We start from the raw sequence: 20,865 nt of genomic DNA on the forward strand, positions 1-20,865 counted from the left end.
TGTTTTGCAAACTCAATCTCATGTCCTACAGAAACACAGCTAATCAAACAACAGTGCTTGGTGCCTGCAAATTATAGGGTAACTACACAAAAAAATCTAAATTTCTTAGATTGTTCCCTGACATCAAAAGTGGTCTCCGGATGTGGTTTAAACATTGTTATGGAGTTATAACATTCCATTTTGTTGTTTTTCTATTAAAAAAAAACTGCCGTTGGCCAGCCTCATGTATCCATTTCAGTAGTAGGTCTACTATTAGCCTACTTGCACAGTACAGCTTGGGTTGGCCTGACTATGAAAGACCAATATGGGATTTATCATTTTAGGTCATTCAGAGTGTATGTCACTGTTTCTCATATAATTCACCCGGTGGGCCGTTTGGGACATCTTTGGCAAAATATATAATATACCCACTTCTCCAGGCACGACTACACTACTGAGTTAGCTGATGGTGCTCCAGATAGTGAAGCTTTAATGGGTCAAAACTGCAAGTTCAAGAAAAAGACTCTGTGAAATGCAATATCAGTCTCTTGAAAATGGCATTCAAGTGCTTGCGTTCACCGTACACTGTAAACAGCCAAGTTGTTGATAGTACAAGGTGAAGATTTGATGTAATATGACATCTAAATAATTTTACATTTGAAACCAGTTTGAGGGCATTTTTAAGTAGCACTATAGCCTCTAACATACAGACATAAAATGGAGTGGTGACCACTCTTGGGTAAACATCAAGGCTTGCATGATATATGTTGCATTTTCCTTTTTGGCACAATAACCCACCACCCGTAGTTATTCTCTAGCAGATGCAGAGATACTGTAAATGTCTATATATCTCAGAGATATGGATATCTCTCCCTGTCCAGCTGATACATCCCTGTCTCACACTTCTTCAGTAGGCCTGATGAGATGGTCTTCACTGCTCTCATGGTCTCAGTGCAGGTGGGGTTGATCAGGGCTTCAGGTAACAGGAAGCCAAAGTAGCCTGTGTCCCGCAGTTCGAAGGCAAAGGCATAAGGGATCCCGTTCCTATAGGCCCAGTCCATGGAGCTGCCTGAGCTGACATCTGTTGGAGTCAGATCAAATAAAACAGTTTGGATTCATTGGGAGGGTTTTCCACAGGCAAACGTGTGTGCGACAGGAATTCTTATCTTTTAACTGAAATATCATGAGCTAGATGTTTTCTGAGTGTTTTGCAGTCTGTTGCTGAAGTAAGTTAACGTCGGGAAGGAGACAGTGTGCATAACTCACACAGCGTGGTGGAGGCAGGTCCATATCTGTACCTCACTCCGTAGGCAGAGTACAGGGCAGTCACTGCATTGTGTGCAGCTGACTCCTGAAGGGGGGAATACATTACATTACAATCATTTATTCAATTCCAATGTGAGTTGCAACAACATTGATTCATTGATTGATTGTGGTCACAGATCTGTCTCTCACCACACAGTTGAAGTTAGGGATGGTGGCGTATTTATAGGAGTAGGGGTAGAGCAACATTTGGGCGTAGGCGTGGATGGAGACGTATGCCTTGACACGCTTCTTGTGCTTCCGCAGGAACTTGGCCACTGCCTTGACCTCCGGCTCGGACTCAGGGAAGGGTCCGCAGTACGTGTCATCACAGGGGTGAGAGGATGCACCCTCCTCTGACAGGGAGAAACAACGACAGGGCAGGTACTGTTTGTTACTTACTATGGTCATACAGTATTAAGTGCTGTATGTACATACAGAGAGGTTATACTAGTTTATACTGGAACTATACCCAGTACTTTATAACAGGGTTTTACTATGGTATTAGTGTATGTTTCTGTGACCATTTTTAAATACATTTTATGCACAGAAAAGTCTGCTAGATGACAAATTGTTCATGGTAAATGGGGGGTATAAAACACACCGGGGACATATTTTTAGTCCACACAGCCTGTTGACATTTTGTTCTCAATTCAATATGTTTTAGACATTTCTCTTCTCAAAAAACAGTCTTCTTTCACCTCTCCCTCTTTCATGTTATTTGTATATTCATAGCTACTTTGTGTCATTGATGCCTGTTTTCAATGTGGACGGAGATCTCTTCAGATGGACTACGCTGGCTACATATCTCTCTGTCTCTCTCAGATTATTTTTGCATATTCATGTATTCTAAGCAGAACTAAACCCTCCAACTACAGTACGCATGCCCATTAATTATGTAAATGAGTACTCCAAAAATAAACGTTAGAAGCACAACTTGGCATAACCTGCAGACAGACAAGAAAGAGCATGATCTAAGAGACTTGCCCATGAGCAAAAAGCAGCACCTCAAAACTCTGGGCCAAATTCATATTTGCATATGCAAATCCAACAGGGAATGAGCCATGTCTATGTATAATACAAACAGTGTAAATGAACAATTTCCTAAATTAATTAACTGATTAAAATTAGACAGTAAATTACCCCTGGTATCATCCAACCTTGAAAGTCTATGATTGGTCTGCACAAAACACATAGCGGCTTCAGTAAGCCTTAACTTCTTGTGCCTATTGCCTATTCTCATAATTAGGGCCTCGTTCCTGGCTTTAGCGAGGAGCCAGAGTTCTTTTCTGGTCAGCTTTCAAAACTCAGAGCCTTATTTAAAATACAGACGTCTCTGAGGGTTAAATCAACAATACATACTGTAGTTGGGATTATTTGTCATTCCCCTCCCATTCTATGCTACAGTATAATGATCCATCTCAACACCAAGCTGAGGCCTATCATTATCATGTCATTTTCATAGGTCTTGGCCCCCATAATGAATACTCTGTGTAGACCAAGGCAGGTGTTTTACACAGCGTGTGTTTTAACAACTTGTTCCCACAGGTCCCCAGCCAGTACGCATCTACATACGCCTGGCAATTAGTTATACACAGAGCAAAGAAGGGTTTGTTACCCAGGAAAATGTGAAAGTGGCACAAGGTAAAGGACAAGGCAGTGGATCTTGTACTGTATTCTAGCCTGCCTTTATAGTAGCTGGATAATCTAATGTAGCAGGTTTGACTTAAGGGCCTAGAGTTTTCCTGTTTCTGTCTCGTGGTCAGGAAAAACTCAGGCCTATAGCCATATCTGCTGCTGATCTGTTTCACCTGTCCTTGTTATTGTCTCCACCCCCTCCAGGTGTCGCTTATTTTCCCCAGTGTATTTATCCCTGTGTTTCCTGTCTCTCCGTGCCAGTGTATTTATCCCTGTGTTTCCTGTCTCTCTGTGCCAATGTATTTATCCCTGTGTTTCCTGTCTCTCTGTACCAGTGTATTTATCCCTGTGTTTCCTGTCTCTCTGTGCCAATGTATTTATCCCTGTGTTTCCTGTTTCTCTGTGCCAGTGTATTTATCCCTGTGTTTCCTGTCTCTCTGTGCCAGTTCATCTTGTATGTCTTTCAAGTCAATCAGCGTGTTTCCCCATAATCCTGCTTCTATTCTTTTTTTGCTAGTCCTCCCGGTTTTGACCCTTGCCTGTTTTTCTGGACTCCGTACCCGCCTGCCTGACCGTTCTGCCTGCCCAGACCTCGAGCCTGCCTGCCACTCTGTACCTCCTGGACTCTGAACTGGTTTTGACCTTTTGCCTGTCCACGATCATTCTCTTGCCTACCCTTTGGATTGAATAATACATATCAAAGACTCCTGTGTCTGGATCTGACCTTGTGTTCTTATAGCTGCATTATAGTCTCACGTGTGAGAATATATATTTTTTTATTTTACCTTTATTTAACTAGGCAAGTCAGTTAAGAACAAATTCTTATTTTCAATAACAGGGGCAGAACGACAGATTTGTACCTTGTCAGCTCGAGGGCTTGAACTTGAAACCTTCCGGTTACTAGTCCAACGCTCTAACCACTAGGCTACTCTGCCTAGTGGTTCTCCCCCCCCTATATCTTAAACACCAACCACTCACTGGGTACTTCAACTTCAATTTTTGATTTGCATTTGGTTGAGAAAGAAAGACAAAATTCCCTTACGTTGGGGACTTTCTGATTACTTTTAGAAATTCCAAACAGTTTTCCACGTTGTTTCAATGTTATCAGATTATTATTTTTTTGTTGAAATGACGTGGAAACAACGTTGATGCAACCAGTTTTTTTTCCAGTGGGCAGTGTCTCATACAGACCTTGGAGATTATCAGTATCACATGCTCTGTCTATCCCCCCCCTGTTTCCCCCCCTCTCTTCCCCTCTCTCTCTCCCCTCTCTTTCCCCCCTCTCTCTTCCCCCTCTCTCTTCCCCCCTCTCTTTCCCCCCTCTTTCCCCTCTCTTTCCCCCTCTCTTCCCCCCTCTCACTCCCCTCTCTTCCCCCTCTCACTCCCCCCTCTCCCCCCAGCTCTTTTCTTGCTGTAATTATCTATTCTTTCTTATTTAAGATTCCAAGTATCACACATAAAACCAGCCTCCCTCCCTGAGTGATGAATAGCAGACACCCACCAGAAGACCCCCCCCCCCCCCCCTCTCAGCACCACCAAAATCATATCAAACAGGGGGGGGTGCCGTCACTACACAAACATTTAATCCACAGCTTACACTAATTAAGCAGACAGAGCACCAGGAGACATCTTCCAACAGCAGGGGAAGGAAAGCAGGGGGAAGGGAGGACAAACACACACACACACACACACACACACACACACACACACACACACAGACAGACAGACACACTCCAAGGATACATTAAAAACTCACCACACCACTTGACTTTCCAGTTCCTGTTGGCGTCAACACCTCTGCAGTGATACTTGACGTTTTTGGACCGGGTTTTCCTCCAGAAACGATCCTGGGGGGGAAATAATGAACACTGTCACTGACTCAAAGTAGCTATGAATATACTAATAACATGTCACCTTAATTAAATACACATGTTGGGTCAAATGTTAGCTAGGTGAGAGAGAAAGAGAGAGAGCAAGCCAGACAGAGAGGGCGCGAGAGAGAGAGAGGGGGAGAGGGAGAGAGAGAGAGAGAGGGGGGAGAGAGAGAGTGAGAGAGGAGGAGAGGGAGAGAGAGGAGGAGAGGGAAAGAGAGAGAGAGAGGGGGAGAGGGAAAGAGAGAGAGAGGGAGAGAGAGAGAGTGAGAGAGGGGGAGAGGGAGAAAGAGGAGGAGTGGGAAAGAGAGAGAGAGAGGGGGAGAGGGAAAGAGACACAGAGATAGTTGTAGCTACTGTAGTCCAGCTGAAGATGTATCCATCCACGTTGAAGACAGGCATGATGTAGAAGTTGAGTTGGTTCATCAGTCGTCTCATCACAGAGTCATGCTGGTAGGAATGCAGAGCCTACAACAACAACAGGCTTATATGAACACGACAGGTAAGTTCACAATGAACCGTAGGCTATATCTCTTCTTGCACCTGTTTTATTTCACCAGTTACAATACTTTCTAGTTGGTGAATAATAAATCATGATTAATACTCCTAAGAAGTCTGTAAGTCTGAGGGTGGCAGAGGATCCACCAGTGATATCACACACCTGCGACTGAGCAGTACAACTGCTATAGAGGGCTACTAGAAAACCCTCATCATCCTCATCATCGTTCTACAGCTGCACCATCGAGAGCATCCTGACCAGTTGCATCACCGCCTGGTATGGCAACTGCTCGGCATCCGACAGTAAGGCGCTACAGAGGGTAGCGCGTACGACCCAATACATCACCGGGGCCAAGCTTCCTGCCATCCAGGACCTATGTACATGTACTAGGCTGTGTCAGAGGAAGGCCCAAAAAATTGTCAAAGACTCCAGTCAACCAAGTCATTGATTGTTCTCTCTGCTACCGCACGGCAAGCTGTACCTGAGCACCAAGTCCAGGTCCAAAAGACTCCTTAATAGCTTCTACCCCCAAGCCATTAGACTCTTGACCAATTCATGAAATGGACTATTTACATTGACCCCCTCCTCCCTTTGTTTTTACACTGCTGCTACTCGCTGTTTGTTATCTTTGCATAGTCACATTACACCTTCCTATATGTGCAAATTACCTTGACTAACCGGTACCCTCTGTATATAGCCTCATTATTGTTATTTAATCCTATTGTTTAAAATATATATATAATTTAACCAGGTAATTTGACTGAGAACACATTCTCGTTTACAACAACAACCTGGGGAATAGTTACAGGGGAGACGAGGGGGGATGAATGAGCCTATTATAAACTGGGGATGATTAGGTGATCATGATGGTTTGAGGAACAGCTTGGGAATTTAGCCAGGACACCAGGGTTAACACACCTACTCTTACGATAAGGGCCATGGGATCTTTACTGACCACAGAGAGTCAGGACACCTGTTTAACGTCCTATCTGAAAGACAGCACTCTACACAGGGCAATGTCCCAAATCACTGCCCTGGGTTATTGGGATATTTTGTTTTAGACCAGAGGAAAAGGTGCCTCCTACTGGCCCTCCAACACCCCTTCCAGCAGCATCTGGTCTCCCATCCAGGACCAACCCTGCTTCAGAAGCCAGCCAGCAGTGGGATGCAGGGTGGTATGCTGCTGGTCTCCCATCCAAGACCAACCCTGCTTCAGAAGCCAGCCAGCAGTGGGATGCAGGGTGGTATGCTGCTGGTCTCCCATCCAGGACCAACCCTGCTTCAGAAGCCAGCCAGCAGTGGGATGCAGGGTGGTATGCTGCTGGTCTCCCATCCAGGACCAACCCTGCTTCAGAAGCCAGCCAGCAGTGGGATGCAGGGTGGTATGCTGCTGGTCTCCCATCCAGGACCAACCCTGCTTCAGAAGCCAGCCAGCAGTGGGATGCAGGGTGGTATGCTGCTGGTCTCCCATCCAGGACCAACCCTGCTTCAGAAGCCAGCCAGCAGTGGGATGCAGGGTGGTATGCTGCTGGTCTCCCATCCAGGACCAACCCTGCTTCAGAAGCCAGCCAGCAGTGGGATGCAGGGTGGTATGCTGCTGGTCTCCCATCCAGGACCAACCCTGCTTCAGAAGCCAGCCAGCAGTGGGATGCAGGGTGGTATGCTGCTGGTCTCCCATCCAGGACCAACCCTGCTTCAGAAGCCAGCCAGCAGTGGGATGCAGGGTGGTATGCTGCTGGTCTCCCATCCAGGACCAACCCTGCTTCAGAAGCCAGCCAGCAGTGGGATGCAGGGTGGTATGCTGCTGGTCTCCCATCCAGGACCAACCCTGCTTCAGAAGCCAGCCAGCAGTGGGATGCAGGGTGGTATGCTGCTGGTCTCCCATCCAGGACCAACCCTGCTTCAGAAGCCAGCCAGCAGTGGGATGCAGGGTGGTATGCTGCTGGTCTCCCATCCAGGACCAACCCTGCTTCAGAAGCCAGCCAGCAGTGGGATGCAGGGTGGTATGCTGCTGGTCTCCCATCCAGGACCAACCCTGCTTCAGAAGCCAGCCAGCAGTGGGATGCAGGGTGGTATGCTGCTGGTCTCCCATCCAGGACCAACCCTGCTTCAGAAGCCAGCCAGCAGTGGGATGCAGGGTGGTATGCTGCTGCATTGTGTTACCTTTATTACATTTTTTACTTAAGTATATTTAGCAAATATTTTCTTAACTCTATGTCATTGGTTAAGGGCTTGTAAGTACGCATTTCACGGCAAGGTCTACAACTGTTGTTTTTGGCGCATGTGACAAATCCAATTGGATTTGTTTTGATCAGGAGTGTGTTAATGCCTCTTCCCCAGGCAGGTTCCAGTGGAGGATTGGAGAAAGCAGATTGTTGGTGGGGCAATACCTGCTCAGTAATCAGGCTCAGGCCAAGGTTAATCTGACTTTGTAGAGAGATGGAGCTCTGCCCCCCACTGGCCAAAATGAGACATTACTATTATTGACCTAAACAGCACAGTGATCTGCTCCATTATAAAAGTATGTTCTTGTACAAACTCTTGAAGTTTCTCAATACTGTCCTAGTACACACTCATCTGGAGTTGCATAAACCCCCCTGCTAGACATGTACACGGCTTGCTATGATCTAACAATGTTATAGTAAAGCTCTGACATTTCAGGGTGGTTTGGGTTGATTTGCGGGGACTTAATTGTGTGTGACGCATTACTCTCCCTGCTCTCTGTCAAAATGGTTGTAATGGTTCCAAACTGAGAGAGGGTCCAGAGCAAAAGTAGAGAGATGTGTGTATGTGTGCCAGCAGCATGCCACCTTGCATCCAAATGCTGGCTTGCCTCTGAAGATAAGCAGGGTATGTCCTGGATGGGAGACCAGATGGTGTTGGAGGGTCAGTAGGGGGCACTCTTCTCTCTAGTGTAAGGAGAACCCAGGGCAGTGAAGGGGACATTGCCCTGTGTAAGGTGCCTTCTTTCGGATGGGACGTTAAACGGGTGTCCTGTCTCTCTGTGGTCATTAAAAATGGTACTTATTGTAAGAGTAGGGTTGTTAACCCTGGTGTCCTGGCTAAATTACCAACATGGCCACCTAATCATCCCCCGAATTGGCATATATCACTCCTTACCTCTCCGTGTGGTGAGTGTTCTGGCATAGAAATGGTTGCTGTGCGTCACCCAGGTGGATGCTATTATGGAGTTAGGTTTAAGGTTAGAATTAGGGTTAGGCTTAGGGGAAATAGGATTTTGAATGGGGATAAATTGACCTACAGCAGCAGAGACAAGCAGCAGCAGAGACAGGCAGCGCCAGAAACAGACAGCACCAGAAACAGGCAGCAGCAGAGACAGGCAGCACCAGAGACCAACAGCACCAGAAACAGACAGCACCAGAGACAGACAGCAGCAGAGAGGCAGCGCCAGAGAGGGGCAGCACCAGAGACAGACAGCACCAGAGAGGGGCAGCACCAGACAGGCAGCACCAGAGACAGACAGCAGCAGAGACCGGCAGCACCAGAGACCGACAGCAGCGGAGACCAACAGCACCAGAAACAGACAGCAGCAGAGACAGGCAGCACCAGAGAGGCAGCACCAGAGACAGGCAGCACCAGAGACAGACAGCAGCAGAGACAGGCAGCACCAGAGACAGACAGCACCAGAGACAGACAGCACCAGAGACAGACAGCAGCAGGCTGCAGCCTCCCCAGATATTATTAATATAATAATAATATGTGACAATTAGCAGACAATTTTATTCAAAGTGACTTACAGTCATCTGTGCATACATTTTTACGTATGGGTGGTCCCGGGAATCGAACCCACTATCCTGGCATTGCAAACTTCATGCTTTACCAAATTGGAGGCGTTCAACAACCAAAGTGGTGCTTAGCTTATTTTAGGTTGTGAAACAGCTCACATGTGGACTTATTTGACTGCAGTGCAACACATGATTAAAGGTTAACACTGCGATTTACAGTAAGAAAGTAAGAGGTGCACAACTCCAGGCCTCTAGGACCACAGTCCTGCTGGCTTCTCCTCTTGGCACTTTACTAATCAATGCATGTTGTTGTTGGGCTGGAGAGTCCACACACACCTGGCTCTCCCAGGACGAAATCTCTTATAAGAAAGCAAGGTAGAAAAACAGCAGAGCTGACACTGCTGCCCTAAAGGACTGGAGTTGTCAAGGAAGGACAAAGGAACGTACCTCTTTGACAAACCACTGGCAGAAGGCTGGTCCAATCCACTCCCTTGCATGGACCCCACAGTCTATCCACACTGCCTTCTTATAGGACCGTGTTCTCTTTCCTAGCTGACAGGACAGGACACCAGTCAGTTAACCAACATTGTGTGTGTGTGTGTGTGTGTGTCTCCTACAGTACCTGAAGCACATAAAGGGGCCTGCCTTCATATGACCTCCCTATAGAGAACATGTCCACCAGGTGAGGATGGGTCCTGTTGATCTCAAACATCCAACTCTGGATCTGGGGAAAGAAACACAAGAAACAAAGAATTGAAGGATGCGGTCATTCAGCCATTAGAATGAAGATAACAAGGCACCAGGCCATCCTATCAGCTCTATAACACTAGACCTACACATCACACTTTAACTCTGTGAAACAACTCATTTCACGCTAGGCAGCACGGCAATGAATCTTAGTTGTAGCTGATTCCATGGGGGAATTAGCCCACACGCGTGCGCGCACACACACACACACACACACACACACACACACACACACACACACACACACACACACACACACACACACACACACACACACACACACACACACATCTTGGAGTAGATCAGGCTTCACATAGTGTGTGTGTGTGTGCTAGTATAAAAGTTCAATTCCTTCCATGTGTCTTCACACCCACTCAATAACCCCCTCTAACACACTATACAGACGCTTAATCTAACAGTCCTGGATGACGGAGGTGATGGAGATGTAAGTATTTCCACCTCTCTGGAATGGTATGTACATTATGGCCCTGCTACACAGAGATTGTACAGATGGTGAATGTAAATGGATGTTTCCTGTGTGTGTGTGTGTGTGTGTGTGTGTGTGTGTGTGTGTGTGTGTGTGTGTGTGTGTGTGTGTGTGTGTGTGTGTGTGTGTGTCTCTTAGCCCTGTGTGTCTCCTGTGTTTGAGGATAGGTTTAAAGCTGTGTAATGATAATGATAGGTTGCTGAAGTCTTGCTGAAAGGCTCCCTGGTTCCCCTATCTCACAGTGGAATGCATGCGGACCGTGGAACTGGGGCGTACAGATTCAAGATTCAGGGGGCCAGAGGCAAATGCACACATCTCAAAGACTCCTAGTTACACTGTACTGAACTGAAAAGTGTGTGTGTGTGTGTGTGTGTGTGTGTGTGTGTGTGTGTGTGTGTGTGTGTGTGTGTGTGTGTGTGTGTGTGTGTGTGTGTGTGTGTGTGTGTGTGTGTGTGTGTGTGTGTGACTGTGTTAGTGCGTGTGTACAAATCTAAACAGTGTGTTATCGTGTGAGCAATGGAGTAAATGAGAGTGTGTGTGTGTGTCCCACCTACCTCCTCCAGAGAGTGGTACACCTCATAGTCATATTGGGATTCAGACCTCCTCTTGCGGGAAGAGCGATATCCAGTCTGCTTTTCAATTTCCTTCTGAAGGTTAGATATGAACACCCTGTAGAGAGAGAGAGAGAGAGAGAGAGAGAGAGAGAGAGAGAGAGAGAGAGAGAGAGAGAGAGAGACAGAGACAGAGAGAGGCAGAGAGAGAGAGAGAGGCAGAGGGAGAGAGAGAGCGAGAGAGACAGAGACAGAGACAGAGACAGAGAGAGGCAGATGCAGAGAGAGAGACAGAGAGAGGCAGAGAGAGAGATAGAGGCAGAGAGAGAAAGAGAGGCAGAGAGAGAGAGAGAGGCAGAGAGAGAGAGAGAGAGAGAGAGAGAGAGAGAGAGAGAGAGAGAGAGAGGCAGAGAGAGAGGCAGAGAGAGAGAGAGAGAGAGAGAGAGAGAGAGAGAGAGGGAGAGAGAGAGAGAGACAGAGACAGAGAGAGGCAGAGAGAGAGAGAGAGGCAGAGGGAGAGAGAGAGCGAGAGAGACAGAGACAGAGACAGAGACAGAGAGAGGCAGATGCAGAGAGAGAGACAGAGAGAGGCAGAGAGAGAGATAGGCAGAGAGAGAGAGAGAGGCAGAGAGAGAGAGAGAGGCAGAGAGAGAGAGAGAGAGAGAGAGAGAGAGAGAGGCAGAGAGAGAGGCAGAGAGAGAGAGAGAGAGAGAGAGAGAGAGAGAGAGAGAGAGAGGCAGAGAGAGACTAGTGTGAGTCTGATGGGTACATTGTTTTATGGGAAACGTTTTTCCTGAAAAGTCCTTTCTTGTCTTGGTATTTCTACGAGCTAAAATACAGAGAAACAATTGAAACAAAAATAAAAAGACCTTGGTGTTTCAGCTTTGGATTACTGCAAGTACAAGAAGCTTTGGGGGTGTGATTTTAGTATAGATGAGTTCCTTTAATCATCAGTTTGCTTATTCAAGTGAGAGAAAAAACGCAGAGAGAGCAGAGACTTAGGCCTTGTGTGGAGAGACAGCTTGTAGACAGTACTATTGTGTGTGAGCGTAAGAGCTCAGCAACCCTCTGGAAGTAAATGAACCTCTGCTGTCCATGAAGAGAACATGTTTTCTATTGGACGAGTCACATTCTCCTGTCACTTATTTGGTCAACTATTCTCATAGCACCAGAGAAGGTTACATCTGTCTTTGCCATTTTTTCAGAGAACTTTCTTTCTCTTCAAAAATGAGTACGTTTTGAAGATTATTGTCATACACTAGCTTAGCTCACATTAATGAGAAAACTGTGGACAGAAATGAAAGTGGTTGAAAGCGTGACATTTTAGGAATCACTACACACAATTTCCCCAGCTACTATTTGATATTTTATTTCCCTTTCATATCAACCCATCACCCATAGCTTTTCTCCTCTAAAATAGACAGTCTCTCAGACTGTAAACAAGGAAACCCATCAACTCACCAGCCTCCCCGGCCCAGACAATATAAAATAATATAGATCTGAACAGTCAAAGGAAGGAGAGAGAGAGAGACAGGCACAGAGACCGAGAGAGAGAGAGAAAGAGAAAGAGAAAGAGAAAGAGAAAGAGAGTGAGAGTGAAAGTGAGAGAGCGAGAGACAAAGAAAGAAAGAGAGAGAGAGAGGCACAGAGACAGAGACAGAGACAGAGACAGAAACAGAGAAAGAGAAAGAGAAAGTGAGAGAGCGAGAGAGACTAAGAAAGAAGGAGAGAGAGAGAGAGAGAGAGAGAGAGGTATAGAGTAGAGCAGTAGAAAAAGGTAGAAAATCTTCCCTGAGGATAGGGATGACAATGATAAACTCCATCATTTTAATGTTGATTGTGATGATTGATGGGAGAAAATATGAAATGGGGAGCGGTGAGTCGGGGGGGGGGGGGGGGGGGGTAGTCTCAAAGCCCTTACTTAAAATCTATGTGTTCCTTCTGGAGGCATGCACGAAGCCCTCGCGTGTTGTTCCGTCTCACATGCACGTCCACGGTGGCGTTGTGTCGGATCAGAGAGGCACTGTTGGGCTGCCACAGGTCCACCTGAGAGGCAGAGAGAGAGTTAGTTATAGTGGAATGAACATGGACACGGCCTATAAATACAGACATGGCAAGACACTCTCCATCCAAACAACCTTGCTTCCCTTGATGAACCCACAGTTCTGAACAGAACTAAATTGGCCCATCCCCTGAACAAATGACTTTAGCTTCCTCCTGCTAATAAACCCAGGGCTTCTGGGGAGATGGACAATAGCACAGCTTTAACATTCAAGGCTGTTCTCCACAGCACACTGTGACCTGGAGTCTAGATCAATCTTATGGCTTAAGGCTTGATGGGTCTGTCCAGCAGGTCAATATTGCTCTCCGAGTAAAGTTTGAGGGAACGTTGATGACTACACACACAGACACAGACACACACACACATGAACATGCGCACGCAGGCACGCACGCACACACACACACACACACACACACACACACACACACACACCCATGCGCACACACACGCCACAAGTCCCTATTACAGTTTTTTACAATCACTTTGGCACAAATTTCAGAACCTTGATGTCATTTTTCAAATGACCGATGGTCAAAATGCAAATTTTTCTAAACTCGAACACTTTTTCCAATTGCTTGGATACAATGCACACAGAGCTAAGATAATTTGTTCATTGAACTAAAATCACCTGTTCAAAACAGCACAACTTAACATCAAAGAATTTCCATTTCAAAATGCAATTCACACATTACATCTGAGATGACTGTCTATTCACACATTACATCTGAGATGACTGTCTATTCACATTACATCTACTGTCTATTCACACATTACATCTGAGATGACTGTCTATTCACACATTACATCTGAGATGACTGTCTATTCACACATTACATCTGAGATGACTGTCTATTCACACATTACATCTGAGATGACTGTCTATTCACACATTACATCTGAGATGACTGTCTATTCACACATTACATCTGAGATGACTGTCTATTCACACATTACATCTGAGATGACTGTCTATTCACACATTACATCTGAGATGACTGTCTATTCACTTCATTTCAATGATCTATCAATTGATACAACTGCTCAAAATGATAAGCAACTGTTGCATTACTCTTACAGTTTTTGTCAATTGCTAATATGCATTGGTCAAAACTGAAGTCACATTGTCAAAACTCTTCACACGGTCAGCGAAACAGAAGTGTATGTGGACCAAACTGTGAATTATTTTTCATTGCTCTCACACAAAATGTTTTCAATGACCACATTCTCTGAAACCCATTAACTCTTTTCTCATTCATACACCACCACCTGCAAAACTATATACAGTTGAAGTTGGAAGTTTACATACACCTTAGCCAAATACATTTAAACACAGTTTTAACAATTCCCTGTCTTAGGTCAGTTAGGATCACCACGTTATTTTAAGAATGTGAAATGCCAGAATAATAGTTGAGAGAATGATTTATTTCAGCTTTTATTTCTTTCATCACATTCCCAGTGGGTCAGAAGTTTACATATACTCAATTAGTATTTGGTAGCATTGCCTTTAAATTGTTTAACTTGGGTCAAACTTTTCAGGTAGCCTTCCACGAGCTTCCCATAATAAGGTGAATTTTGGCCCATTCCTCCTGAAAGAGCTGGTGTAACGGAGTCAGGTGTGTAAGCCTCCCTGCTCACACGTGCTTTTTCAGTTCTGCCCACAAATTTTCTATAATACTGAGGTCAGGGCTTTGTGATGGCCACTCCAATACCTTGACTTTGTTGTCCTTAAGCCATTTTGCCACAACTTTGGAAGTATGCTTGGGGTCATTGTCCATTTGGAAGACCCATTTGCGACCAAGCTTTAACTTCCTGACTGATGTCTTGAGATGTTGCTTCAACATATCCGCATAATTTTCCTCCCTCATGATCAGTCCCACCTGCACCATGGTGTTTATACTTGCGTACTATTGTTTGTACAGATGAACGTGGTACCTTCAGGCGTTTGGAAATTGCTCCCAAGGTTGAACCAGACATGTGGAGGTCTACATTTTTTTTGCTGAGGTCTAGGCTGTTTTCTTTTGATTTTCCCATGATGTCAAACAAATTGATAATGTACAAGTGTCAGCTTTTTTCCACATTATCAATTGCTCATGTCATGTTGATCAAAATATAGTAGATGGTTCTCTGTTGAATAGTCTCACCCCTCAAAACATCTAGGCATTAGTTCCTTGCATAAGCCATTACATGCAAAATTGTTGAACTATTTGTCATAAACTGTCAAGCATAGTTTTACACATTTCTATTAGACCTTTTGTACAAAAACGTGAATTGATGAATCGTGCAGGTGCAAGTGTTAGTTCAACCAACAATCAACCAGTTGTCTAAATTGCTCAAAGGTGCATCTCATGAAGAATCAATTGGCAAGCATATATAGACAGACCACAACACAGAGTTGCAATTTTCCAATAATGGATGGACCAGGAAACGAACAGGGTCAACAGCCAAGAGGAGGAGGAAGAAGAGGAGCAAGGATGCGTGGTGGAAGGCAAAACAGAGGAAGAGGCAGAAGAGGACATAGGCACATATCTGATGAGATAAGGGCCACTATTGTAGACCATGTTGTCAATCATGGCCTTACAATGGCTGAGGTGGGTCGAAGGGTGCAGCCGAATATTGGGAGATCAACCGTGTCCTCAATAGTTCAAACGTTTTGAAGAGAGAACAGGTATGTCCACCAATGTACAGTGCACTGTTACTGTATATAAGCAGTATACTGTATACTTCCTACAATGCTTCATATTACAGTAGTCCACTTGTATTTCACAGCATACAGAAATATACTCTATACAGATACATACTGCACCTTACATGCACCCACCTGTATGTTTTACAGTAAAATGTGTGTTCGCATAGTTTTCGTCTATGTGAAAGTGTGCGATGCATCACTGCATTTTTCCCCACATAGGACTGCAAGATTACCTCAAACCGGTGGCAGAGGACGCCTTTTCACACCTCAACAAGAGGAGGCTATCTGCACCATGGTCCTAGCAAACAATGCCATGAGACTCAGGGAAATACAAAGGACCATTATAGAAGACAACGATGTCTTTGAAAACATCCGTACGGTTAGCATCTCAACCATCGACAGGGTGCTGCAATGAAACCAGATGAGTATGAAACAGCTGTACCGTGTACCATTCAAAGGAATGAGGACAGAGTTAAGGAGCTACGGTACCAGTATGTACAGGTAAAACATATATCTATGTAACTACTTTACAGCAACATTTTATAGTGATACATAGTACAGTAAGCATAAACTGCACACATTTCCATTGCTGTGGGAGGAACATGCAATATATGTGCATTTTATGTCACTCTTCCTTACCAAAACAAATTCAACTGTGTGTTCTGGGATATAGTGTATAATGGAGTTGGAATCAAGTGAACCCTCTCACAACTTTGTATACGTGGATGAGGCTGGCTTCAACCTGACCAAATGCAGAAGGCGGGGTCGGAATATATCGGAATATCATCGGTCACAGAGCTACTGTGGATTTGCCAGGCCAACGGGGAGGAAATATCACCATGTGTGCTGCTATTTCGGAGCATGGTGTCCTAACCCATATCCCCCTTATAGGGCCATACAACACCCAGCATCTACTCAACTTTTTAGAGACTCTCTACAGGGCTCTCATCCCTGATGATGAGAGGGGTCTGTTTAGAGAGGATTTGCCAAAGTATGTGGTCATTTGTGACAATGTGAATTTCCATCGATCAAACATTATAAGGCAATGGTTTGTGACCCACCCGAGGTTGCTCATAGAATTCCTCCCAACTTATTCACCATTCCTTAACACAATTCAGGAGTTATTTTCAGCATGGAGGTGGAAGGTGTACGATCGTCAGCCACACACACAGATGACCCTGCTGGCTGCAATGGATGCAGCATGTGAGGACATCACAGTAGACGCCTGCAGAGGATGGATAAGGCATTCCAAAAGATTCTTTCCACGTTGCATTGGAAGGGAAAATATCCGGTGTGATGTGGATGAGAATATGTGGGCCGACAGACAGGAACGTCTGGATGTGTAGAGACAGCACAACAGTGCTGCGGGCAAAGTTGTGCCTTAGGGGTGGTTTCCTGTGTTTCTTTCTAATTTAGTTTTTTTTCCTTTGGGTTGGGTTGTCCAGTCTCTTTCAATCAATTACCCACATACAGTAATATGTAAATAATACTGTTGAAATTGATATATGCCATAGAAGTGCAGCCTTGTGCATTTTCAATACAGCAACTGTCATCCAAACTGTAGCCTAAGTTTACATCAGGTAATACTGTCAAAGTACACAGTTACATTGACAACATGCCTAAACATTTTGACGACCTTGTTTGTGAACAATGACTCAATGACTTATCATTCTGATGACACTGACATGATCATTGGCATGAATATTTACTTTTGAGAGATGTACTAAGGATTTTTAGTGACTGACTAGCTTTAGAAACATATCTATTGTATATTGCAGTTTGTACAAATTGTTCTGAGAAATGCACTTATTATTTTGCACATGTTAGGGATGATGTGAAAAATGCACCAAAGCGACTGAGATAAACTGTAGTAGCTTCTAAAGCCATGACATCATTTTCTGGAAATTTCCAAGCTGTTTAAAGGCACAGTGAACTTAATGTATGTTAACTTCTGACCCAATGGAATTGTGATACAGTGAATTGTAAGTGAAATAATCTGTCTGTAAACAATTGTTGGAAAAATGACAAAGTAGATGTCATAACCGACTTGCCAAAACTATAGTTTGTTAACAAGAAATTTGAGGAGTGGTTGAAAAACAAGTTTTAATGACTCCAACCTAAGTGTAATGTAAACTTCTGACTTCAACTGTATACTCAGCAAAAAAATAAACGTCTTCTCACTGTCAACTTAGTTTATTTTCAGCAAACTTAACATGTGTAAATATTTGTATGAACATAACAAGATCCAACAACTGAGACATAAACTGAACAAGTTACACAGACATGTGACTAACAGAAATTGAATAATGTGTCCCTGAACAAAGGGAGTGGGGTCAAAATCAAAAGTAACAGTCAGTATCTGGTGTGGCCACCAGCTGCATTAAGTACTGCAGTACATCTCCTCCTCATGTACTGCACCAGATTTGCCAGTTATTGCTGTGAGATGTTACCCCACTCTTCCACCAAGGCACCTGCAAGTTCCCAGACATTTCTGGGGGGAATGGCCCTAGCCCTCACCCTCCGATCCAACAGGTCCCAGATGTGCTCAATGGGATTGAGATCCGGGCTCGTCGCTGGCCATGGCAGAACACTGACATTCCTGTCTTGCAGGAAATCATGCACAGAATGAACAGTATGGCTGGGGGCATTGTCATGCTGGAGGGTCATGTCGGGATGAGCCTGCAGGAAGGGTACCACATGAGGGAGGAGGATGTCTTCCGTGTAACGCACAGCGTTGAGATTACCTGCAATGACAACAAGCTCAGTCTGAAGATGCTGTGACACACCGCCTCAGACCATGATGGACCCTCCTCCTCCAAATCGATCCCGCTCCAGTGTACAGGCTTCGGTGTAATGCTCATTCCTTCGACGATAAACACAAATCTGACCATCACCCCTGGTGAAACAAAACTGTGACTCGTCAGTGAAGAGCACTTTTTGCCAGTCCTGTCTGGTCCAGCTGTCACCTCCAGATGGAGGGTTTGTGCCCATAGGATTGTTGCCGGTGATGTCTGGTGAGGACCTGCTTTACAACAGGCCTACAAGTCCTCAGTCAAGCTTCTCTCAGCCTATTGCGGACAGTCTGAGCACTGATGGAGGGATTGTGCGTTCCTGGTGTAACTCGGGCAGTTCTTGTTGCTATCCTGCACCTGTCCCGCAGGTGTGATGTTCAGATAAAATACCCTTTGTTTATTTTACACACACTTGTTTTTATTTTACTATGTCAATATGTCTTTGTTGTAAATATTTGGGGGTCAAACTGGTGGCAGTTGTGAAAAAATACAATTGTATTTTAAAACATGTGCTGCAAATAAACTCAGCAAAAAAAGAAACGTCCCTTTTTCAGGACCCTGTCTTTCAAAGATGTGCAGGTGTTGAAAAACGTGGTCTGCCACTGCGAGAATGATCAGCTGTCCGTCCTGTCTCCCTGTAGCGCTGTCTTAGGCGTCTCACAGTACGGACATTACAATTTAATGCCCTGGCCACATCTGCAGTCCTCAATGCCTCCTTGCATCATGACTAAGGCAAGTTCACGCTGATGAGCAGGGATCCTGGGCATCTTTCTTTTGGTGTTTTTCAGAGTCAGTAGAAAGGCCTCTTTAGTGTCCTAAGTTTTCATAACTGTGACCTTAATTGCCTACCGTCTGTAAGCTGTTAGTGTCTGAACAACCGTTCCACAGGTGCATGTACATTAATTGTTTATGGTTCATTGAACAAGCAAGGGAAACAGTATTTAAACCCTTTACAATGAAGATCTGTGAAGTTATTTTGATTTTTACGAGTTATCTTTTAAAGACAGGGTCCTGAAAAAGGGATGTTTTTTTTTTTGCTGAGTTTATTTGCAGCACGTTTTAAAATGCTAACACACTGTTTCCAAACTGTTAAAAACACATTCAAAACAGAACAACGGCAAATGTTGTGCATTTCTCCAGTAACTAGATTGAAACATATAGAAAATCTCAGCAGAATATTTAATCATTCCAAAAACAGCTGATTGCAATTTCAGCTGAAAGCCTACCCCAGTGTCCTGTTTTTAGTCTCGTTACCAAACTGAAAAAAGAGGACGGCTTCGGGAATGATTTAGTTTGTAAACATGGATCAAGGAAGACAGGTTGGTGGGGAAAGAAGAGTGGCAGGGAAAATGTTTGGAGGACACATGAGAGGAAGAACAAGAGCGGTGGTCTCTGATGAGACAAGGGCCACAATTATTGACCATGTTGTAAACCATGGTCTCTCTTTGAGAGGCCGGTTTAAGGGTGCAACCAAATCTGCAGCGTTCAACAGTTTCATCAATAGTGCGAATTTTCTGGCAAAACAACAGGTGAGATGTGCATCCTTCAATAATAATTTAACTACATATTACATTAAAATACAGTATGTTCACATTTTACATGTACACATTTTCAAATATATTGATTTGTGTTTTTCAGTAGGATCTTTGCCTGCCACAGGAGGGAGAGGCAGAATATTATCAGATGGTGTCATGTGTGCTCCCTCTCTGGCCTCTAGGTCACCAGGCTGCTCATTAGGGCGCACAGCTATCACCAACTGTACGTGCATAATGACACTCACCTGGAATCCATCACCTCCTTGATTACCTGTCCTTTATATGTCCCTCCCTTTGGTTTCTTCCCCTGTCATCATTGTTGCTGTTTCATGTCGGTGCGCTGTTTGTTTCTTGGTTTGTTCATGTATTAATGAAATGTATTCATTCCCTGAACCTGCTTCTCAACTCAGCATACATCGTTACAGATGCACAGGAAATTGCCATTGTTGACATGGTAATTGGCAACAATGCCATAAAACTGCGGGAAATTCAGGACAGAGTGCTGGCAGACAATATCATTTTTTGGGAATGTGAATACGGTCAGCACAATGACAATTGCCAGAGTCCTAGAAAAACATAAAATAAGGACGAAGCAGTTGTTCCCTTTTGAGAGAAACTATGAACATGTGAAAGAACACCGGTATCAATATGTCCAGGTAAGATGTCTGTACAAAAAACAAACGGGGTACATACACAGCTATGCATAACGTAAAGTGATTCACTGTATTTTAGAGTAATGGAGATGGAAGCCAGGTAAACTGTACATGCATTCACCTTTGTGGATGAAGCTGGATCCAATCTGGTAAAAACACACCGCAGGGGAAGAAATGTGATTGGACAGAGAGCAACCGTGGATGTCCCAGGACAGAGGAGCTAACATCACAATGTGATGGGACAGAGAGCAACCGTGGATGTCCCAGGCCAGAGGAGCTAACATCACAACGTGTCCAGCACTGTCCAATGATGGTTT

General features: G+C 44.7%; 1 protein-coding gene across 1 annotated transcript in view; it reads right to left on the minus strand.

Annotated features, from left to right (window-relative positions):
• Nucleotides 1-441: 441 nt before the first annotated feature.
• Nucleotides 442-20,865, minus strand: part of LOC139366719 (carboxypeptidase A6-like) — a 38,180-nt gene continuing 17,756 nt past the window's right edge. The window contains exons 3-11 of the mRNA XM_071104409.1: nucleotides 12,742-12,866; nucleotides 10,824-10,938; nucleotides 9,658-9,759; nucleotides 9,483-9,587; nucleotides 5,148-5,258; nucleotides 4,676-4,766; nucleotides 1,435-1,637; nucleotides 1,246-1,330; nucleotides 442-1,060 (exon numbers count right to left, since the gene is read on the minus strand). Of these exons, the coding sequence (XP_070960510.1) occupies nucleotides 831-1,060; nucleotides 1,246-1,330; nucleotides 1,435-1,637; nucleotides 4,676-4,766; nucleotides 5,148-5,258; nucleotides 9,483-9,587; nucleotides 9,658-9,759; nucleotides 10,824-10,938; nucleotides 12,742-12,866 (1,167 nt within the window). The 3' untranslated portion in view covers nucleotides 442-830. The remainder of the gene's footprint in view (nucleotides 1,061-1,245; nucleotides 1,331-1,434; nucleotides 1,638-4,675; nucleotides 4,767-5,147; nucleotides 5,259-9,482; nucleotides 9,588-9,657; nucleotides 9,760-10,823; nucleotides 10,939-12,741; nucleotides 12,867-20,865) is intronic.

The sequence above is a fragment of the Oncorhynchus clarkii genome, chromosome 15, assembly GCF_045791955.1.
Source record: "Oncorhynchus clarkii lewisi isolate Uvic-CL-2024 chromosome 15, UVic_Ocla_1.0, whole genome shotgun sequence".
Classification (NCBI taxonomy): Eukaryota; Metazoa; Chordata; class Actinopteri; order Salmoniformes; family Salmonidae; genus Oncorhynchus; species Oncorhynchus clarkii.